The sequence below is a fragment of the Sardina pilchardus genome, chromosome 23, assembly GCF_963854185.1.
Source record: "Sardina pilchardus chromosome 23, fSarPil1.1, whole genome shotgun sequence".
NCBI classification, from domain to species: Eukaryota; Metazoa; Chordata; class Actinopteri; order Clupeiformes; family Clupeidae; genus Sardina; species Sardina pilchardus.
This window is the reverse complement of record NC_085016.1, coordinates 28,996,114-29,018,947: the sequence shown is the minus strand read 5'-3', so window position 1 is coordinate 29,018,947 and position 22,834 is coordinate 28,996,114. Positions and strand designations below refer to the sequence as shown.

General features: G+C 43.7%; 1 protein-coding gene and 1 non-coding gene across 3 annotated transcripts; one reads left to right on the top strand and one right to left on the bottom strand.

The window, feature by feature from the left end:
* The first annotated feature begins 4,082 nt into the window (after nt 1–4,082).
* On the top strand, nt 4,083–15,350 carry htr2ab (5-hydroxytryptamine (serotonin) receptor 2A, genome duplicate b). Of its 2 annotated transcripts, XM_062527861.1 has the most exons (5): nt 4,083–4,332; nt 5,079–5,153; nt 5,285–6,030; nt 13,584–13,784; nt 14,244–15,350. In XM_062527861.1, the coding sequence occupies exons 3-5, from the start codon at nt 5,631–5,633 to the stop codon at nt 15,077–15,079; spliced, it is 1,437 nt and encodes a 478-aa protein (XP_062383845.1). In that variant the 5' UTR covers nt 4,083–4,332; nt 5,079–5,153; nt 5,285–5,630; the 3' UTR covers nt 15,080–15,350. The 2 variants fall into 2 exon arrangements, with proteins under 2 accessions (XP_062383845.1, XP_062383846.1); XM_062527862.1 differs by lacking the exon at nt 5,079–5,153.
* Nucleotides 15,351–17,120: 1,770 nt separating this feature from the next.
* trnas-cga (transfer RNA serine (anticodon CGA)) lies at nt 17,121–17,202 on the bottom strand. The gene has a single exon. It is a non-coding gene; the product is annotated as a tRNA-Ser (tRNA).
* Nucleotides 17,203–22,834: the final 5,632 nt, after the last annotated feature.

The following is a 22,834-nucleotide window of genomic DNA, read 5'->3' as shown; positions in this document are numbered from 1 at the left end:
TATATGCTATGCGGCACAAGAGGTAAATGATGATATTTTAAACCAGTCGGAATCTGGGCTAAAACGAGTGTCCTCTGAGACCAGGGCAGGGTTTTACAATGAGTTTTCCCAGGCTTTGACTCCACCTCATATTCAATATTGCAAAGCCATGAAGACAGACCAGCAACAGCAAGAGAGAAGTCTTAACTTGATGTATTTTGCAGATGCCTTTGTCTAGAGTCTCTTTGCAAAATGATGCACTGTAGTTAAGAAAGTGCCATTAGAGTTACAATGTAAAAAAAAAAAAAAACAGTAATAATTAGGCTGTGAAATGTTTTCGTAGGTTTAAGTTCATCTAAATGTGATTTGTCTGTTCTTTATGACACATAACATTGGGGCCAGAAAGCTCTCAATCCCATTTCACCATTCCTAACGTTCCCAGTGGTAGCCTATTGGTTTTCACCATTCCTAATGTTCCCAGTGAGTGGTAGCCTATTTGTGTTTTCACCGTTCCTAATGGTCCCAGTGGTAATGGTGTTTTCAGGGCCGGTTTGTCATATGGACACAACTGTCAAAGAAAAAGGAATTGGAGTATTTTTTTTGTGCTAATCATTTGAAATATCGCTCATTTACACCTCAGGCCAGTCATGGCACCGTGTGGGGAGTGGCCTATACACTTTGCAGGCACCTGCGATTGCTGCTGAGGGGGTTTCATACAGAAGTTGAGAAGGGAAAGGAAGAGGGGTGGTTGGGGGATTCACCTCTGGACAGTGTCTCCCTACTGGAGCAGGGAAGTGGGGATAACACACCTAGTCAGTCACACTATGGATTGCCTCCAAAAAGCACATTTTATTCATAACATCATCACATGGACTACATGTTATTGTCCTGGGTTGTGAAGTAGTAAAAACAAATCATACAACACAAATCTGAACACCAGCATGAATTGGTTTCTTCTTGACAATTGTTGACTGCTTCATAAGCAGTGATTAGTACAGTATAGTACAACCAGAACGCACTTCGTAATTAGTACAGTAGGGTACAACCAGAATGTGCTTCATAAGAAGTAATTAATAGAACCAGAATGTGCTTCATAAGCAGTCATATAGGGTAGAACCAGAACGCGCTTCATAACTTATACGGTACAACCAGAACGTGCTTCATAAGCAGTCATTAGTACAATGGGTACAACCAGAACGTGCTCCATAAGCAGTAATTAGGGTACAACCAGAACGCGCTTCATAGCAGTCATTATACAGTATAAGGTACAGCCAGAATGTGGCACGGCCTGTCAGACAAGTTGTGGAAGGTTGTGATGAACTTCCTTCAAAGATCTGGTCCAACTTTTGTCACTAGCAGAAAATAAAGCAGAACTGGCCCATTTCTTATCATAGGAACTGTGTTCGCAGGCACCCAAGGATAAAGAATTTATAGTCGCAGGGGGATTTAGAAAGGAACTTGAGGTCAAGTTATCAAAATGTACAACTGATTCGGCACCCCTGAAATCCACACATAAGGAAGCAGACACAAGATTGTTTCTGCATGCCATTCACAGTCGGTTTAATTCTGTTGTAGTGTCTTTTAGGGATACTCCTGCTTTTGGTATCCCACTTTCAATGTACTGTATATGTATAAGCATCTCTGGATGATGTCAGGTTCATCTAAGAAACTCCAATATATAGCCTACCTACGTAACCTACCTATAAGACCACCTCTTACATTGCAAATCACACCAAAAGGGATGGGAGGGAGACTTGCATGCAAGCCAGAATGCAAGAGTCAATGTGCATCAATGCAATGCGTCAATGCCAGCAACAGGTGCGGACTCCTTGCATGAATGCAGTGTGATTTGCCTAAAAGATTTAAGCCAATTCAAACATTTCATTGATGACAGAAATTTGGTCACACAGCGGCATGATGGAACTTTTGGTGTGTACAATTTAGAATTCTAAACTAACAATTTTACATTTCATCACTGTACATCTTTCTTATCCCTCAAAACGTCTTCTCATTAAATATACCTACTCAGTCAGAGTTTCATTCAATTATGCTAATTATCTACGGTATAGTGGTAGATTAGCTAATTATCTACTACGGTATAGCGGTAGATAATTAGCATAGGCTTAATGATGGATTTTTCACAACCTGTACTTTTGATCTATTGCCCAAGGAAGATTTCTGAGGCATTTCAGATGCACACATATGAACAATAGGAATTTATTTGCATGGTATAACGATGCCCGCCAAAAGAAATTGCCAACAATCACCATTTTGCCATGCTAATTAAATGACCATCACTCAAAACATCCAACTTCAGCTTGGGAACAGGCCTAGTTGAATTAAGCACTTCAGTATGATAACAAGTCCTGTTCCCAACTTTTACTGAGAAATGCTATAGGATGCACATATCTCAAAACTAGCACTCACTTCTGTTGACGTTTTACTGTAACAAAGCTATTGAAACTCTTCTACACGCATCTCATCGGTGATTGGCTGGAACAATTTAAGTTTTGGTCCAGGCTGGACCAAGTTTTGTTGCTGTTTTTGGAGCCTGGCCACAGGGACCACATCTTTTCCCCCAGAGTATTCAGGGCACAGGCAGCTAGTGGATGGTGAGACGATGTATGTGACAAGCAATGCTTTTGCCTACAAACCGTGCTTAACTCAGAGAACCTTTAAGCTTTACAGTTACAATGATTTGAATACATTTCAATAATAATGGAGCAGTGACAGTTGTTGCAGTTAGGCTACGCAGTTTGGGGGGAACAGAATTAAAACTTCAAGGAAGTTTTTGCCAGGCACTGGCTCAGCTATCTCTTCTTTTGAAGGCGTAATGGGTAAATGCCATCTTCTCGCTCTCTCTGTCTCTGTCTTGCCCTGGCTTCAAAGGTCATACCCAGTAAATTCCCAGTGGTGCTGTCAAACAGATGAGCAATTTCTTTGATGCCTCCATCCACCACAGATGCATTTACTCTCTCCACCTCTCACCAATTTCTCCCTCCCTCCCTTTTTTTCACCCAGCCAAAACAGCCCCAAAGCTGAATCCAGGCGTTTTCACCTCTCTACTTTAATGAAAGGAGGAGAAAAATATTCTTAGAAGTGTATTAAATATTGAATGTGGGCGTGAATAATACATTGTTAATACATAATAATGATATTGTCCTGAGGTGCCGGATCAGACTTTTCATGTGTAGGTCTTTAATATTTCATTCCTGGTGAATGCTATATGCTGACGGCTATCACAGCAACATGTAACTGCCTGTGATAATCGACTCATTTTTTTTCCCTCTCAGAATGTTTCAACAGTTGGTGCTTTAGCGCCAAACGAAGACATAAAGGATGAATGCAATATATCTCTTGCCAACAGTGCATCCCAGCACTGTATGCTAATGGATCAATTTGTTACTGATCACAGTTTTATGGGTCTCATAACCTTTCCCAGAATAGTCCCTCGAGCACCCTCATTACTGTCTTCCGGCACAGTTTGTGTATTTCATAGTAAAACAATGAACTGCTGTATGTTGTATGTGGTGCAGAACATGGGCGTGTGTGTGTGTGTGTGTGTGTGTGTGAGAGAGAGAGAGAGAGAGAGAGAGAGTGTGTGTGTAAGAGAGAGAGTATGTGTGTGTGTGTGTGTGTGTGTGTGTGTGTGTGTGTGTGTGAGAGAGAGAGAGAGACTGTGTGTAAGAGAGATGGAGAGAGTGTGTGTGTGTGCATGTGAGTGTGTCTTGGGATATATGCAAAAGGGATGGAAATTGTCCTCTCTATGCTGAAAAGTGCTAAAGAGAGAAGGAAGCTGCTCCTTTTCACAGTGGAACGAGGTGGAGAGAGAGAGAGAGAGAGAGAAAGAGAGAGAGAGAGAGAGAGAAAGGGGGAGAGGGAGGGAGGAAAAGCAGAGGTTAAACAAAAGAGGGAGAGGGAGGTCAGAGAAGGGAGTAAAAAGAGGTTCGAATAAGAGAGATAGGGTGGTAGTCAGAGTGAGAGGAGAGATCGTGGGTTAGAGGCAGGGTTGGGGTGGGGGTGTGGGAGAGGGAGGGAAAGACATGGGCAAAAGAGAAACAGAAATGAGGCAAAGAGAGAGGGAGAGAGAGTAGGAGAGAAGAGGGAGGGAAGAGAGGCAGTGTGGAGAGTTGCAGAGGACAGAGAGAGGTGAGTGGGGGAGACACTGAGATACTGAGGAAGTAAGAAGGGTGCTGAGAGAGAGAGAGAGAGAGACGTCAGCTGCAAAAGATGAGAGATGAAGAGAAGGGGGGTTGGAGGAGAGGACGAGTTCATCTCTATCAGAGACTCAAGCAGCCGCTCAGCTGCTGAGCAGGAGCCACGCTCACTCAGGACTCCTCTGCTGGCTATGAGGTGAGGCACTTCCCACCTATGTGGAGGGACTTTGTGTTAAAGATTAAGTGGTGCTTATCTGTGCGATAAGGTGGTCTACAGCTGTGTGGACTGTGGAGATAGGTGTTAGGTATACAATATGATATGGATGCATGTTCAGGGTTTCTAACTTATATTGTTATAAGGTTGAAGGCAAATGTGTGCGAGTTTGGAAAATCAAGTACACATTCAGTGAGCTTCAGATAGATTAAAGCAGTAAATAAGCTGAGAATGTCCATATTATACAGTATTTACTAGTGAGACATATCTGAGAAATACTGATAAAATAGTGTCTTTTTGTGTTGCTTAATGAGTTTCAGTATCTAACACTGATGGGTGAGTGGATAATTGCCTTTTAATGACTGGACATCTACTGTATATCCATAACCAGATTTGTAACTTTTTGTAGAACCAAAAACAGTAGTTGCTTTTTAATGACCGTCATTCCATTCTATGTCATTGTACATGTGTGCTTGTAGCTTGTGTGTGACTGTGACTGTGACTGTGACTGTGCAATGTGTGTCTCGGGTGATTTCAGCCCTCTCACGCCTTGTCTCACCTCAGGCTGTACATACATTGTTGTGCATTTGGCCATGCATGTCCGTACGTGTCTCTCACTGCGCGCGCGCGCGTGTGTGTGTGTGTGTGTTTGTGTGTGTGTGTGTGTGTGTGTGTGTGTGCTTGCGTGTTTGTGTTTGTGTGTGTGTGTTTGTGTGTGTGTTACACAGAAGCAGGTGCATCTGGTTCAGTGAGTTTCTCCACAAGATTCCTGTGGGATTCAAACGAAGCAATTGCCTTTGGGGGTGTGTATATGTGTGTATTTGTTTTGCGTTGTTTGTCTGGCTGAATAAGTGCTCGCGCCACTTCACACTTTCCTCACTCTCTTTTGCTCACTCTCTCTTTCATGTGCTCTATCTCTCTTTCCTTCTGTTAGGCTGACCTGCTTCTCTACAGACCAGAAGACACATGCATACATTATGCTAACATGGGATTAGTACGCTGGCGACTACACTAAACTCACGTCGCCTGAAGCTGCAAAAAAAGAGAGAAGCTGTCACTCTGAATGGACTTACCTCTCACAATGCTCTTCATGACTACAACAAGATGATTCCTTATTCCTGGTAAGCTACTCTTATGGACAAGGACAGTCATGTTTTTGGACAACAGCGCAGACTGGATGGAAATTCCAATGGGACAAGAGGATAATGTTGCAACAGTGCCTAGTTGCCATATAATGTTCGTTCAATGAGCCTGGTGCCATCGGGGTTGAAGGCTTTGCCATGATGGCACGCCAGACCAACCAATCAAAGTTCATGTCCTCAGTCATCTCTGCTATGACATTACCTCCTTTTACTTCTGAAATCTTGTCCCCCGACGTAGTTCTGGGATATGTAGTTCACAACGAGTCCGTGGAGTGCAACAGGACGGCAGGCGCAAACAAGACGTCGGGGTCAGGATGTGCGGTCTTCACGGCGACTCAAACCCCGAAGAATTGGGCAGCGCTCCTGATCCTGGCGGCCATCGTCATCACCGTCACGGGCAACATCCTGGTTATCATGGCCGTCGCGCTGGAGAAGAAACTCAAGAACGCCACCAACTACTTTCTGATGTCACTGGCTGCCGCAGACCTGCTGCTGGGCCTCCTGGTCATGCCTATCGCCATGGTCAACATCCTGTACGGTGGGTAACCGTGTGTGTGTGTGTGTGTGTGTGTGTGTGTGTTTGTGACTGTCAGTGGTGTATTTTAAGAAAACCAAAAACACACAGGAAGGAATGTGGTGATATGGAGAAAGTATCCCTCAAAAACAATCTGATCCAACCCAGTATTTGATTAGAGAATATATATTTGAAATTATATTATATGAAATTCAATCGAAAGCAATAAAAAAGCAGTCTGGAAATGCGTTTAGACAAAGCAAATGTCAAGAGCAAGCAGACAGGTTGTGTGGATGTCCGTGCTCTGCTGCAGCTTGGTGTGTGGAGAGTGCAGTGACTCAGGCTCACCTATTGAGAGCCTGACCACAGGCAGAGCCTTTGTTATTCGGTATGTACCCACAAGAGCATGGAAGGAGACATGGCACAGTTCAATGGTAAAGTGATTTTAGCACAAGCGTAAATTCTTTTTTTGTGTGTGTTTTTATGCTTTTAACCTACAGTACCTGCGATTTTTAGATTTACATTTTATTTTTATTCATATAGCACATTTAAGACCAAAGTGCTTCACACAGTAAAAAGAAAGTGAACCAAATATGTAGATGAATCAAGTCTTCCTGAAACTTTCCTCACAGCAAGTCAAATCCAGAAAAAGAACATTTGGTATGCTCATTATGTTCTTTTTTTACTGTTTCCCCAAACAATACTCTTTCATTTTTTACATTTCAATATGTTTCCCTCTTCAAGGCTTCCTTGTTTACAGTATCATGCTATTCCCCATCTGAATCCCTGAGAATATTGTCTTCCACTGAGTGAAACGTGAACACTTCCTCAGACAGCAGTGGATTCTGACTTGCTTCACATTCAGTCTGGATCAGCAGCACGTGAGGGCCAGAACTGTTCCATGGATGTGCAGCCGACGCTGTTGTCCTGGACAGTGCTGTGGCGTTCGTGATGGTACAGACTCAAGGTGTTGGGTCTTTGGTCTTGCAGTGTTGTTTTAACTGTGATGGTACTGACACATCCAAGGGTCTGTAGTTATGTAGTCTTATCCATGAGGGGGTGATTCGGTGACTTTACCATCAGGGTGTTTTGCTAACTGCTGTTCTGGGCAGTGCTGTGATTACGATGGAAGTGACGTGCAGAGAAGAACATCAGCAGTGTCCTGTGGTCTGTGGCCCGCTGAGGAACCGCTGGTGTTCTCACTACCTGCAGTCGGGAGAGCGAAATGCAGGCATCCTCCTGAGAAGCACTAGATGAATCATCCTCAGTTTGTCAGCCATGATTTAGCCAGAGTCTGACTTATGAAGGCTTGTCAGATTCTGTTACCCCCCTCCCCCACACCAAGGCTCTATCCTTTTCTTTTTCTCATTTTAATCTTTCATTCTCTCTCTCTCTGTCTGTCTCTCCTTTCTTTTGTGGCTGTCTTTTCGTCTGGAGTGTTTCTTGTTGCTCAGTTCATTTGCATGTGACAGGATGACTCAGGATGATCAGAGCTGCGCTTAGCGTATCTCCAGAGGAGCGTTTGTCATGGAGTCAGGAATATTCATCCTCACTCGCTCACACTCATGACGCCCCCTGTGTTTAGGCTCCAGGTAAACTGACATGTAGCCTACAGATGGCTTTGGTAGCCAGGTCCTGGGTACGCAAAATGACTTCAATTCATCTACAGCTGCTAGCCCATTAAACATGCTGAAAGTAGTGAGAGAGAGAGAGAGAGAGAGAGACTTCTTCTTTGAAACAGCTACTATGTAATGCAATAACAGGCCACTGCACACTGATCATTCATATTTTAGATCATTCATCCCATGCAAATAATATACAATTCACACACACATTTTTATCTTATTATTTCTACTTTCTCGCAACCAATTAACACTTCAGATAATAATCACTTCATAATTTTTCCGTTATTGACCGATGGTTTAGAATTGACCAGTAATAGATGCTGTATTATTTGGTGTTGCTGTATTTGATGGCCCAGTATAGCAGCACACTACTGCTCTATGTCCTTGGCACTCAGTGTGATCTCCACCACACTCATGAGTCCTCATCACAGCAGCACACAGCCACCGCTCGGGGTCTGTCACCGCGTCTCCATGATGCCGTCTCCACAGCGACAAGCACACAGGAACAGCCAGCTCTGATTAGCCTCCACCGCTGGCCTTTTAGAGACACATATGCTGCTGTGTGTCAGGATAATCGAATGCCGCCCAGTAGTGAGTTGACCAGTGGTCAAGGACCTTGTCTTATTAGAGGAGCCGGAGAAGGGTTGTTAAAGAGCCCGAGAGAAGATTACTCTCAGCAGATAATGTGCCATGGCAAGGCATCACTGCTTGTGCCTACTGTTTCCAGGTTTAGGCAACAGATGAACAATGTCAGACAACAGTCCATGGCACATCAAAATGGCAGGTAAACAGGTGGTTAGTTGGGCAAGCAGATTGGGGCAGATCGGTGAACAATCCTGGAGAAAAGCAGCCATATGTAATTCTCTGTCCTCACAATGCCACAGTCTACCTGTCATCAGCTTCAGCCACAAACAATCCAGAGACAGGGAGAGGTTGACACATTGTGTCTGGTTGCCAACTGTCCATATGGTGGTGTGGTATCAGTACTGATACTAATAATGATAATGCATTTATTTTTGTAGCGTCTTTCTTCACACTGAAAGACGTGTTACTGTTTTTACATGGGCACAAACAAACAGACCAGGTACATAGACAAGATTGCGTAAACAGAGGAACAGTCCATGAACATAGCAGAGAGAGGGAGGGTGCAGCTGAGAAGGCTCTGTTGCCCCAGGTCCACAGCTTGGTCCTGATGCTCTTGAGTGTGTTTGAGCAGCAGTTTGATCAGCAGACCTGAGGTGGTGGGTGGGAGTGTGGCAGATGAGGAGGTTGGATAGGTATGGAGGGGCAAGTTACTGAATGCTTTGTATAGGAGAACTATTTTGAAGTTGATTCTGTGTTTGACTGGGAGCCAGTGGAGGTTGTGGAGGAAGTATTGGAGTATTGGAGTATTGGGAAGTCCGTAAAGAATGTTGTTGCAGTAGTCCAGTCTGGAGGTGATGAGAGCATGGATTAGTGTTTCAGCTGCAGTGATGGCCACTCCAGCTATGGAGGTCTTATCTACCTGTTGCAACATCCACCTGCAGTCCATATCCAAGCCATTGAGTGAGGGGAGCTTTTAACTGGAAGTACCAATCATTTCCATTTTCTGGCCGGATGGCATGCTTCTTGCTCAGTGCCTAGTTCCTCCTAGACACCCTCCCTCCTCACACATACACACACATCAACACACATCTTCCAGTAGAGGATCTGTGACTGAGGTATGATATAGTAGCCTTAATGAGAGAGAGAGAGAGAGAGAGAGAGAGAGAGAATAAAAGAATGCTGAGAAATAGTCACAAATAAGACTTAGAAGCAAGGCCTGAAATAACACAGCATCAGCCAAGTCAGCGGAGAGCTCCGTAGATGTACTGCTCCCTCCCGTCTGACGTAGGGCCTGAACACACACACGGCGAGAGTGGCCCCCCTCCGACACGTTGGCCGGCTCCTTTGTTTCTCGCCGAGGCGGAAGTGTGGGCATCGTAATTGGGTTGCGGCGCATAATTAGCCGCTGATGACTTTTGGCGTGTAATGAGAGCGCACTCGGCCGTCTGGCGTGTCTGGAATTAGCAGCGGTGTGTCGGGGCGCGCGGCGCGCCGCCATTTCCTCGTGTGAGAGATGAAAAATCCCCTCGCTCGCCTCCATCTGTGCCTTTGATGCTGAATTAATTACGCGCTAATGATGCCGGCGCGCGAGTGGTGGTCGGGCCGAGGGGTTGAGGTGACGATGCTTCCTGTTCGGGGCCAGGCAGTCTAATATTGGAGCCAGGCTCTGAGAGTGAGAGAGAGAGAGAGAGAGAGAGAGAGAGAGAGAGACGAAATTTCATGCCTGGCAAGAAGCAATAGGCTTTGTAGGCAGTGTTCTAATTCTGTATTAGCTGCTGGCTGATTAGATGAGGCCACAAAGAAACCAGGGTGAGACAAATGATACAGTGCTGTACCTACATCTCCCTCTCTCTGGGTTGCCCAGCAACATTGTACTGCTTCTGGAGGAGATTGATTTGGGATGAAATGTGATGTTTCTCTTTCCCGTGAAAGGAAATCATCAAATGTGGGAACTTCAGCAGCACTGTGAAGCATCACTTGGAGCAGTTTTTTCGCCTCTGCGTACTGGATGAGATGACAAACAGAGTCAGGAAGTCACTCTGTCACACACCCTCAACCACCCACACCCACACACAGAGAGAGAGAGAGAGAGAGAGAGAGAGAGAGACTCATACTATTTGATGTAAGGCATCCTTTATTTACCTCCGCCAAGGAGGTATACGTTTTCATCGGGGACCGGCGTTTGTCTGTCTGTCTGTCTGTCTGTCTGTCTGTCTGTCTGTCTGTCTGTTTGTCTGTTTGTCTGTTTGTCTGTCTGTTTGTTTCCAAGATAACTCAAAAAGTAATGGATGGATTTCGATGAGATTTTCAGGGAAGGTCGGAAAAACGATTACATTTTGGGAGTTAATTTGAGAATTACATTTTGGGCCACGTGGTGGCGATCTGAATAGTTTCGGTTCAAATGTATGACAACCTAGGAAGAACAATGCAGGCGGAGGTCTGCGCTCTGCGAGTGCTTTTCTAGTTTCTCGCTCTGATTTCATCATTCATCATTCTCATCAGTCAGTTGTTTTATTCCTCCTATGATCCAGTTCTATTCATTTCAGTGAGGTACCTATTGTCATTAAACAGTGGGCCGTACAACCAAAAAAACAAATCAATAATTCATGTATTTTCTCTCCACATTCAGCACTGCAGAATGGGAAGGATTGTGGAAGAACACATTAAGATGTATATTTACAGTTGGCATAAATCAGTCAGATTTAAAACCTTTTATAATTCCTTGCTGATACTTATGATGACCGAGTTAATTTTAGATAAACATCCCCACTGCTTATTCTGGTGTTGATGACTCATGTTGAGACATTGCCAAGAAGCCAGTACTAGATTTGTGACAATCTGGTAAATCCTGCTTTAGTATGGAGAGTTAAGACCCTCCTGGCAGCGGAAGGCTGGATCTAGCACCTCATGGGGAGAAAATGTGTGTGTGTTTGTGTATGTGAGGCTTGTTATGCTGGCTCGTATGGTCATGTGGCATCTAATGCCAGATGGTTCCTGAACAAACAGACAGCAGCGGCTGAGGTGGGGAAGACTCCTGGCTATCGTGAGGATTTCCTGCGATGGGGAACTTATTGGCTATGGAGAACTTTCATGGCCTCTCTGATATTCTGTACTAAGCGTCTAAGAGATGAAAATTCCTTCATGTGTGGGATGGTGTTAGCGTCAATAGTGTCAATAATGCATCAACAAGAGTGTTCACTGACTGAGAGCTATCATTTAATCAGATAAGAAAAAAACACAACTGTAATGCACCTATATCCATTACAGCAGTTCTGAACTGGACTAAATTACTAGCAAATCACTCACATCATATACGAAGAGTGGACAACTCATGTGGCACAGGGAGTGTGGGTATGTGTGTGTGTGTGTGTGTGTGTGTGTGTGTGTGTGTGTGTGTGTGTGTGTGTGTGTGTGTGTGTGTGTGTGTGTGTGTGTGTTTGTATGTGTGTGTGTGTGTGTGGGGGGGGGGGGCAATTTTAAATGAACGAGATTATTGTCACTTAGCTTGGACAGCAAGTTGTTTATCTTTCCAGTTTGTGGTGGAGAAGCTGTTGCCAATGTGATTGGGTGCACCTGTTGTCTGTTCACCTTCTCTTGCTCCTTAACCCAATTATCCCTGTTCCAGTGCTGCCACGCCACAGAGCCACTGAGATACTCCGTTGGAAATGAACAAGAAAGCCTGTTGTCGCTTAGAGCTTTGTCAACAAATCGTTTATCTTTCCAGTTTGTGTGGAGAGCAGTTGTCAATGTGATTGGGTGCACCTGCAGTCTGTTCACCTTTCACCTCTCACTCAGTCCAGTAACTCAGTTAGCCCTGCTCCAGTGTCACCACTGCACAGAGCCAGATACCATCACACACTCATGTTCTTCTGCTAGAATAAGATAGTGTCGTATTTCATGATGCAATGTCATTACGTAATAATCGAGTTCTGAAGCAGGGAGAGAACAAGGAACAAAGTGGACATGTACAGCGATCGCCTCTCCAGGCTTGAGAGGACTTTCTCCCTCAATTACCCTACAGCCCCACCGCCACACGCATACACACACACACACACACACACACCCAGCCCACTGCCTGCCTCTGTGAATGTCCACAGACCTAACTGGTGGTGGTGGTGGTGGTGGTGTGTGTGTGTGTGTGTGTGTGTGTGTGTGTGTGTGTGTATGTGTGTGTGTGTGTGTGTGTGTGTGTGTGTGTGTGTGTGTGTGTATGAGTGTGAGAGTGTTTTTGTGGCTTGGAGCGCAATGGCTGCGGTTTTACTGATGGGATGTAATAAGCTCGGTAACTGCACCCAGAAAACGATCAGCTTAGCCCTGGAGCAGAGATTAGTCCATACAGGGCAACACAGCACTGTAAGACAGCCTCTTCCACCACTTCACTTTGCAATTTAGAGGAAAAAAAATCCAAGTTGCAAAACAACATTACCCTGAGTATGAAAAAGTTATTTTCTTGAGTTCCCCAAACAAAGGAAAGTCTTCTCTGGTGTGTGCTTTGAACATATTTGAAATACTTTTCAGACCAAAGCTCTTAATCCTATCTAAACCAGAGACCTGTTTCAAACATTTCATGTTAGGGCATTGCGACATTCTTAGTGTATTCTTACTACTACTACCCCTGTTGCTACACTTAAGTCTAAAGTACTGCATGACTGAGTCAGTCCTTGTTTAAACACTGTAAATATTCTCAATTTTTGCTTTCAAATATGATACTGCATTCATCGCTGACAAAAATGCAGAGGATCGTCTTCTTTATTTATACAAGGCCACTGTCACACATACTTAACTGTCACTTTGTTTGCGTACAGTGATCTTCTTTTGGTTATGTTAGACTGGATGCTGGGTGCAGTGGGAACTGTTTATTTCAACGAGTTAATTAGTTGCTGTATATTCTCAGGAGACGTGTCGAGGCCTCTTCCTGTCGCTTTCTCCTCATCCACTGCAGTTTGGCCTTGATACACCCAGCCCTCTCTGTCTATGATCATTTACAACATGCAGACTTTCATGAGCTAATAGATCATATTTATTTATTATTTATTTATTATTATTATATTATTTATTAGTATTTATCCATGAGCTAATAGTCCTTGTTTATTACATTTGGAATGAATGATGCCTTATCCACTACAGTACTACACATTTATAATTCATTAACTACTTGTGTTACTGGAGTTTTACTCAAATCTTATAACCACTGAAACTACTGGATTTTCATAGCTGATGAATTGAAAGCTTGTAAAGAGATCCTTCAACTAAACTGTAACTTGGCAGCCTACTTCATCTGCAAATCAAATTTGAGAATTGAATTCATGCTTTGGTCATCAAGTTATCTGAAGTGAACCAAGTAGTGAAAAGCAATCTGTTTTGTAGATTACATCTGGCCCCTCCCCTCAACTCTCTGTCCAATCTGGATCTTCTTGGACGTCTTGCTGTCCACAGCATCCATTATGCACCTGTGCACCATCTCCCTGGACCGCTACATTGGCATCCGCAACCCCATCCACCACAGCCGCTCCAACTCCATAACCAAAGTCCGCATCAAGATTGGCGCTGCCTGGACAATCTCTGTGGGTAAGTGCTGACGTCCAGATTGCATACCAGTTACTTTATAGCTGCTCCATCATTCAGTACTTTAAAGTTACTAAAGTACTTCCATAACTGCATCAGAACCCAGTTCTAAGTAATATTGCTTCATGGCATATTGAAGTGATTGAATCTGGGTACTGGGGCCAGATAATGACACTTTTGCAAAGAGTGATGTATAACTTATGCAGACTGTAACAAAAATGTTGTGGTACTGAAACATAACACTTATTTCCAAGTCATTGACTGAAGACCAGTGACATTAGCAGACTACCCTTTTGAATTGAGAAATATGAAGAGTAATCACTGGTGATGGGAAACTGGCCCTTTAAGTAAGAGATTATTTGAAGTGCTGGGGCAGAGATACCTGAGTATTACTGCACTCTTTAATGAATCCTCTTGCTCCTCTCTCCTTTCTGATCCACTTCTGGCCTCTCCTCTCTCCAGTCATCTCCTTACCCGTCCCAGTGCTGGGCCTTCAGAACCACTCCAAGTTCTTCCAGGGCCGGAGCTGCCAGATGACCGACGACAGCTTCGTCCTGATTGGCTCCTTCGTGGCGTTCTTCATCCCGCTCATCATCATGCTGGTGACCTACTTCCTCACCATCAGTGCGCTGCAGAGCGAGGCTACCGTCTGCCTGGACCAGCTGGTTCCCCGGCCCAAGTGGGCGTCGGCCCTGGGCCTGCTCCCGCGCGGCTCCGTCTCCTCTGAACGCCTCTTCCTCCAGCGCTCGCTCAGCCGGGACGGCGGGGACGCCTCAGCTGTGGCGGCGGGGGGCATGGGGGTCCCGTTCGGCCGCCGCACTGCCCAGTCCATCAGCAATGAGCAGAAGGCCTCCAAGGTCCTGGGCGTGGTCTTCTTCCTGTTCGTGATCATGTGGTGCCCGTTCTTTGTGACCAATGTGCTGGCTGTGGTGTGCGACGCCGTCGTGTGCCCTCCCGACCTCATGGGGTCACTGCTGAACATCTTCGTGTGGGTGGGCTATATGTCGTCGGCCGTTAACCCCTTGGTCTACACGCTCTTCAACAAGACATACCGCGCCGCTTTCGCACGCTACGTGTGTTGCCGTTGTAGGGAACAGAGGAGGCCTCTGCAGTTCATCCTAGTCAACACCATCCCACCGCTTGCCTACAGTTCCTCACGGATACACTTGAGGGCCGACGGAACTCTCCAGAGGGACATAGAACTCAGTGGTTTGGGGGGGTCTATAGGAATGAATGCACTGCAGTCCTCCAAATGCCACTCTGGGTATGAATCGGATGACATTATCAGCCATGTTTAGAACTTGGATGTTGGCACTAATGGATGTTGAGTTTCCTCTTCAACAGGGGTCATAGGTCACATGACTGAAACTTGAAAGACTATTATTTTGATGAAATACACATGTGTACACAATGTATACACAATATATGTTTTTGGTATTTGTAAGCCTACTGTATGTGTTTTCCTCTTTTGCAGACAGCCTTCGATAACTTTGTTAAAGTTTCATAGACATGATGAGGTGGACTACTTTATTATTCTATGGTTGACACATGCTTAAATGTGAAGAAATGAGATGATCAGGGACTGAATAAAATCAAGAGATATCTCAGTTGTTTATTACTGTCTCTATTTTGTTTTCTTCAGCAAATGAGAACTGGCTAGGCAACGCTGCGGAGAACCCACCGTGTGATCTCAAACTTGGTGTTGGTGAATGTAATCAAGGCGGCCTCTCGTCGTTAAGATCAGAGGGGGAGAGAATGTGAAAGCAGGGAAGGAAGACCACGAGAAGTCTACACTGTTACAACGTCCAACAGCATTCATGGTCTTGTTTCGGAAACGCTAGAACGCATCCGACAGACATGCGGAGCCCGCTCTAGGCTAATTGTTCCTGTGGGACTCGTGAATGCATCGGGATAGGCTACAATCTAATTGGATGGAAAATGGAGTTTCTCTCAAGAACACAAAGTATGACCTTAAACTCTCCTTTCTAGCAATCCATGTGTCGGTTTATAGATAGAGTGTGCGCCAGGGTACAGTTTTCGAAAATGGAGCTTGTTTTTGCTCTTGTGAAGGCCCTATAAGTTATTAGCATAGGCCATTTTAGGCCTGACTGTGGGATAGCCTATTTTTGTGACAGCTGCGCTGTGCTGAATTTGTTGACGTTGCGTTCCTGCTCATCTGTGCAACCTGATCATCCTTGCAGGGTGATAAAAAATGCCTGATGCCACACCAACACGGATGGAGCTACCAGGAAGCCAGAGCTTCACCACGGTAGGCCTACGCTGGCTCTAATAATGGTTGCATAGAAAGAGGGCACGTAGGAAGTTGTTGCATCTGCATGTGCGCCTCTGCCATAACTCTTCCGTCAGACTAAACAGCAAATAAGAAAGGTTTCACTTTAGCTACAGTATAGCCTATAGCCAGGGGTGGGACAAAGTCATTATAACTAGTCATATTTCTAAATAAACGCTAGCCTAGGCCTACTTGTGCTCAAAGTAGCCTAACATATGAGTGACTTGACATGCAAATGATCAGAAAACCGCAAATGAAAGCAAACAAATACTCCGTTGTTTCCCCCCTGCGAGCGCTCATCGCACCTCGTTATTTCAGAATTTCCACTCTTAAAATCAATTCCAAACCCTATGTTAGGCCAGTATAGCCTAGTCTTGATATTATTCCGTAGTTTGGTAAGATTATCTAGTCTACTGGATAGACATGCCCGCATGAGTTACAATAACAGGCCATACGCATTCCAAGAGTCGACACCTGGCTAGCCTTGGTGCTGGACGTGTGTGTGTGTGTGTGTGTGTGTGTGTGTGTGTGTGTGTGTGTGAGAGAGAGAGAGAGTGTGTGTGTGTGTGAGAGAGAGAGAGAGATTTGAAGAGCTAGACTAAAAAAAATATTGTAAGCTATCTAACTGCTACCCATTAGTTTACGTCCGCCGTAGGCCTATGTTGGTCCCGTCGTCAGTCAGCTCAACTCTTATTTAATAAGTCTAATCATCCTAGCCTACATCGGGGAAGCGCAGATAAAATGTGAGATAAAGCATGTGTGGCATGTGTTCGTGTGAGATATGTTAATAACTGCATGCACCTTATGGTCAATGTGTGAGACTTCAGTAGAAATATAAAATAATTATATGCAAATAGGCTAGGCCTACTAGGCCTACTAGGCCTACTAACAGGCTAATAGTCGGAATAGCACTGCCACCTAGTGGATGTGCACGTAAACCTGCTAAATTAGATGGCTGCGTAAATGAATACTTGGCTCATTCAGATATTCTTACACATAGCTGCTGTATTAATTGACAGATGATTGTAAGTTCTGTGGGAAAAAAACATCGTCACGAACAGGATTCGAACCTGTGCGGGGAAACCCCATTGGATTTCGAGTCCAACGCCTTAACCTCTCGGCCACCGTGACTGTAAGAGCGCGTGCGCAGTGCAGCGGTCTTGTTCTTCTCTGTGAAACTTTAAACCAACCGTCTGTGTAGCACGTCCTTTTAAACATATTCTGACATGCTGTACCCAGCGAAAACTAATGTAAATTCTGCAAAAAAAAATCCCCCCGCATGCTATTGTGTTAAGTTTATGTTTCACTCTTTAAGAGAGGTGGCGTTCGAACTGGCAATTTACAAGGAAGTGAATGCTGCGTCTGAATTGTCTAGAACCAGAGACAAAATGTTCCACTAGATGGGGTTGTAGGACCAAGTAAAAAGAGGTTCAACAGCATGAGAGACAGAATTCTCTTTGAGACCACTTGCTAAGCAAGGTTTATTAATGGGTAAGCTACTGTAGACCAAATGTAGGCCTATCTTTGGTAGAATATAGTAAAAGTGTAGCCTACAAAATATGTGTGATACAATAAAATGTAGGCCTATAGTAATAATTTGGTGTAGCTTTATAGGCTTCAATAGTAGGCTACAATAGGCCTGCCTGCAGATAGGTTGACTATAATTGTAGGTATATTATTGTATTTTGAATTATTATACCGTAGAACATTGTAGTATTATTACTAGTTGTTTTGTTGTAGTATGTAGGCTAATAGTAAAATAACTGTAGTTTACTATAGTAGCTATGCTAAATAACAATGTAGCCTACAGTTAAAAAAACCCCCACTACATTTCCTGTAGTACAACATAGTCTTTTTACATTAAGATATCAACTATAGCATTATCACTTTAGTTTTGCATTTATGCATTTGATTGTAATTGGTGGCCAATGTCAATACATGGATTTTGATGTAATTAATCAAGGTTGCAAAAAAACTTGTCATGTTGATAATCAACTAACCTTTTCTTCCCATTGCTTCAGTCACCCGGTTGTGCTGTTTCACACTACACTATATAATCAGACAGTACCTAACTCAATATAACCCATACCTGGTGCATACCATGATTATCTCGAATCTCGGCAACTGTAACACCCTTCTAATGGGCCTCCCAGCCTGTTGAGACCTTTTCTGATGATTCAGAATATGGTGGCACGCCTGGTGTTTAATCAACCCCAAAGTGCACCTAATTACCTCACTGCTCATGGAGCTCCACTGGCTACCTGTAGCTGCCCACATCAAACTCAAATCACTAATGCTGACCTAGCGATCTCCAGTTCCCCACCCATTTACTTGAATACTCTCATGAAGGCATATGCTACCATCTGACTGCTGCACTCCTTCAAATAACGCTGCCTGGCGCTGCTGCTGACATACTCAGAGCAGTCCAAACTATTCTCATCTCTAGATCCCCAATGGTGGGATGTGCTACCAGAGCAGGGCCATCCCTCTCTGTCTTCAAACCCCCCCTGAAGACCCATCTCTTCAGAGAGTACCTCCTCTCCCAACACCACTAACAATCCGACACATTTGAGTTACCATTACCTTCTCTATCATGATCCCTTCTTCTACATCTGTTGACTTTTCTTGACTCAAAACCTTTTTACAAGGTAGTATATATGCTCAGTTCGAAACGGAAAACAGATCTGCTGCCCTCCCTCCCTAAATAGAGAGCTGTCTCACTAGACATGATTTTGGATGAAATGCATCTTCTAAAAATGAGAGAGTAGCAGTCTAGAATCTTTGGTTAACACTACGGTATGACGTTTGTAAAAGCCAGACATTAAGCTAAATTAACCTATGTAAGTTAACGGTTTCAATTCGTTTTACCAGACATTATTAATGGTCACAACAATGGTATAATCAGATAGTAAATGATTTATTTCTCATCTCAAATCTACAAATCTAAGCAGCATAATGTCATACAAATTACATTTCAATAGATTTAGCAGCCATTACAGATGTCATCAGCCATCTTTGTTTCAGACGTTGCCGCAAAATATTTTGGGTAGGAGGGTGCATGATACTGCCTTCAAAAATGATCCAGGAAATCTAAGATATAAGATAACTTTCGGTTTGGAACCACAGTTGTTGCCTCGCTCCCCAGTCACATATCTTAGAGGGCAGCAGCTGTTCTCATATCAAGCACAGCCATACACTATTGTCTCCAATTCGCACTGTGCCTCCATCTTCACTTTGGACAAAGGCATCTGCTATGCACATTAAGAGTAAGCGATTTCCTCGGCAGGTATTGACTTGAGACTGTATTGGGGGGCGAAACACAGGTGAAGCACTGCTACAGTACTTGGGTGCAGAGATATCACACAACACATCAGAACTTTTTCACTCACCACAGCAAGGACAATCTCTGCACGCAAGTAGCAGTGCTTCGTGTGTGAATACGGAGGTTCTATTATAAGACGTGATCGGACTACTTGTGGAGTAATATGAATGACATAAATAAGAAGCACAAAACCCATTTTAGTTGACAGTGGTCTGTCAGAATGTATGTAAACATTGTGGTTAGCTTTCTGAGTGTATGTGTGTGTGTGTGTGTGTGTGTGTGTGTGTGTGTGTGTGTGTGTGTGTGTGTGTTTAAATAATGTGTTTTGAAAAGCCATGTTACTCTCCTCACCCAAGTTATCTTGAACATAATCATTTCAATGTTGCTCTGTGTAAGACCCCTCTCACCCCACAGAAGGATAGCAGTGACTGTTATCATTCAATATACAGACATGGTGATTTAGCCTTAGCATAGCTGACTAGCCCCATTGTAGGTCTCAGTATGGTTGGCCCTGTGGCTACCTGTACTGCCCTAGAGATTTGGCGTCTATACTTGCTAGATGCACCAATAATGCCACTAGTATGGCTTATAGATCTTGTAGTCCATAGAAACATAGAAAATAGATATTGTAGGCTAAGGCTATAGGGAGTACCCCCCTCAAGTCACATGTCAGGAAAAAAAAACATTGTAATTGTTCTGAGGACACAAATTTTGTTAAAAGTATTTATTTTGAAAACTCAGAAGAGGTGTTTTAATAACAATATGGCAAAAGTGAAGACAAAAAGGTCACAGTTTGACATGGTTATTAATGGTTTGCCATTAAAACAAAATCTCCACAAGTAGCATCTTTGGCATCACTGATAACTCTTGTTTACGTATAATAGGTTCAAGACAACATATACTTATATATATATTATTTAAGTCATTAGCGTAGTTAACATTTTATAGGATATGCAAATAGAAGGCAAAATGGACTTAGCAGTAACATAAAATCACTACAAAGTGTTTTGTAAAGACTCAGGAATTGAATCTTCATTTTTTTCACATAGGCCCAAAGCACACAACACAAGTTTTCCAATTGCTGAGCTTACTTGAAATCAGTTTGCTAACCCCCATTCATAGGTATGAATGATGTTTAAAGTCCAGAAGAGAAGGGGGGTTGGATAAATTGAATCAGTTGCATGAAATTGCATTCAATCAGTTATTTGGGAAATCAAAAAGTCTTTTGTATACCTTGGTATAAAACTGAGCTATACTAAGATGTACACTGGTCTCTACTTGACCTGATGAATGCTTGCGCAGACACATTTTTTGTGATCCATTAAGACAGAGCTTGTCATTCTTTTTTAATGTGTCAGTAAATGATCTCCAAATGATCTCTCGCTGACTGTGCTTCTTCAGTATGAGCTGAATTTTGTAACACGCTTAGCACCAAATCACCTCAGCTCATGTCTATTTATGTGTGTCATTTATCCAGTCCAGAGAAGCATATGTGGAAATCAAGATGATTGACGTTCAACAGCACCCCCACCCCCACCCCCAATCGTTTCCATCCCTCTCATCTCTTTCTCTTTCTCCTCCATCTGTCTGTTGTTTACCATACGCAGCTTTTTTGAGGTTCTATACAACATCCAAAGAAATCCTCCATCACTGTGAAGTATGCAAACCATCTCCCCCTCTCTCTCTTACTCTCTCTCTCTCTCTTTCACACAGACACACTAACTTCATGCCAGGCCCCTGTCACCTCCAAGTTGAGAAATAGGGCCTCTTGGGGCCATCTTTCAAAAGCAGGAATCCTCGCCATGCTAGGCGCAGACAGTGTGGAGGCTGTGGAGATGCCAGACCACACCCATCCCCATTAAGTAAGAACTTAAAACATGTCGTCAACATACAATACCGGCTGTGGTATATGCAACATTCACATTCAACATACATTGACATTTGAGCAACCAATGCATTTTCAATACTGGAGTTTGATATATACGCATATATATACGCATATACTATGATATATACGCATATATATACGCATATACTATGACTACTATGATCAAGTTAACAACAAAGTCATATGGGTCGGACATAGTTAATGGTGAAAACTGAGATTTTGTCCTGTTTGATTGATTCAAACTGCATTCACTCTAGTCTTGTTTGCATATCCATTCATCTAGCATGTATTAATTCTGTCTTAGCATTATGTTATTACCTACACATAGAGAACTCTTTCAGTGCAAACTCATACATCTGTAAATATGGTAAGAGTATGTCTGTTTGGTGTTACAAAACACACAGGGAGTATGACTGGCAGTTGTTCAGTGAAGATACTGAAGTTGGATTCCTGAAAACTTCTGATAGCTACTGAATGGATCCAAATGGTCTGATCCAAAAGATATAGTCAGATCTGGGCCAGGTTTGTTCCAGGCATCTCCTCTACATTGGACGAGGCACACCTCTGCCAGGCCCTCATCGCACAGTCTGTTCTCAGAGGGATGGATGGATGGTGGGCCATAGAACTCCACGCCAACGAGTAAAATGTGCTGACATGCGGGACCATGCTGGCGCTTCTTTTGTTTTCTTGCCTAAGGCGTTTGATGTCCTTAAATCATGGAGCTCAGAGCAAACAGATACAGACAGGTAGTCAGACAGACAGGCAGAGAGACAGGTGGTCAGACAGACAGGTAGAGAGACATGGAGATGGATGGTTGATTTGGTTGGCCAGGAGAGGCAAGCAAATGGCAATGTGGTGGTCTTTCATTGGTTAGTAAATAAAGCCGCTCCTATACTAGTGGACTGTTTCATGGTTTGATACGAGACAGAAAAAACTACTGGACGATAAGGGCACAGTGGTCTATCTATACAGCTGAGAGCATAAGAGGTGTCTCATCATCACTAACAAGAGGGATCATGGGATATTTGGAGGGTTGTAGTTGATCACAGTCATTTATAAGGTTTATAAGAAAGCATCAGAACAGGAAGGAATAACAATGATACATGTGGGCTTTGTTGAGAAAGGGTCATCATGTTATGTTGCACTGCAATGTAAAGTCCTTATAGGACAAGTCACTGTCCTGTTATTGTCCTATATTTGTATAAGAGCAGGTTGAATAGGTGCTGCGTAATGTCCAGGTATGTGTACGTCAATGGGGATTCATGTTCAGGAATGAGGCACTTTCTTATGGGTGTTGAGAATGGAATGGGGCATTGGTCAGGGGAGTGTGTATGTTTGAAAGTGTTAGGGAGAAAAGAGTGTGTGTGTGTGTGTGTGTGTGTGTGTGTGTGTGTGTGTGTGTGTGTGTGTGTGTGTGTGTGTGTGTGTGTGTGTGTGTGTGTGTGTGTGTGTGTGTGTGTGTGTGTGTGTGTGTGTGTGTGTGTGTGTGTGTGTGTGTGTGTGTGTGTTTGTTTGTGTGTGAATGTTGTATTCAGGGCTTGTGTGTGTGTGTG

Coding starts and splice junctions, on each gene's coding strand:
- htr2ab (XM_062527862.1), top strand. CDS start 5,631: ATGATGGCACGCCAGACCAACCAATCAAAGTTCATGTCCTCAGTCATC. Junction 6,031..13,583: donor CATGGTCAACATCCTGTACG/GTGGGTAACCGT, acceptor TCTGTTTTGTAG/ATTACATCTGGCCCCTCCCC. Junction 13,785..14,243: donor TGCCTGGACAATCTCTGTGG/GTAAGTGCTGAC, acceptor TCCTCTCTCCAG/TCATCTCCTTACCCGTCCCA.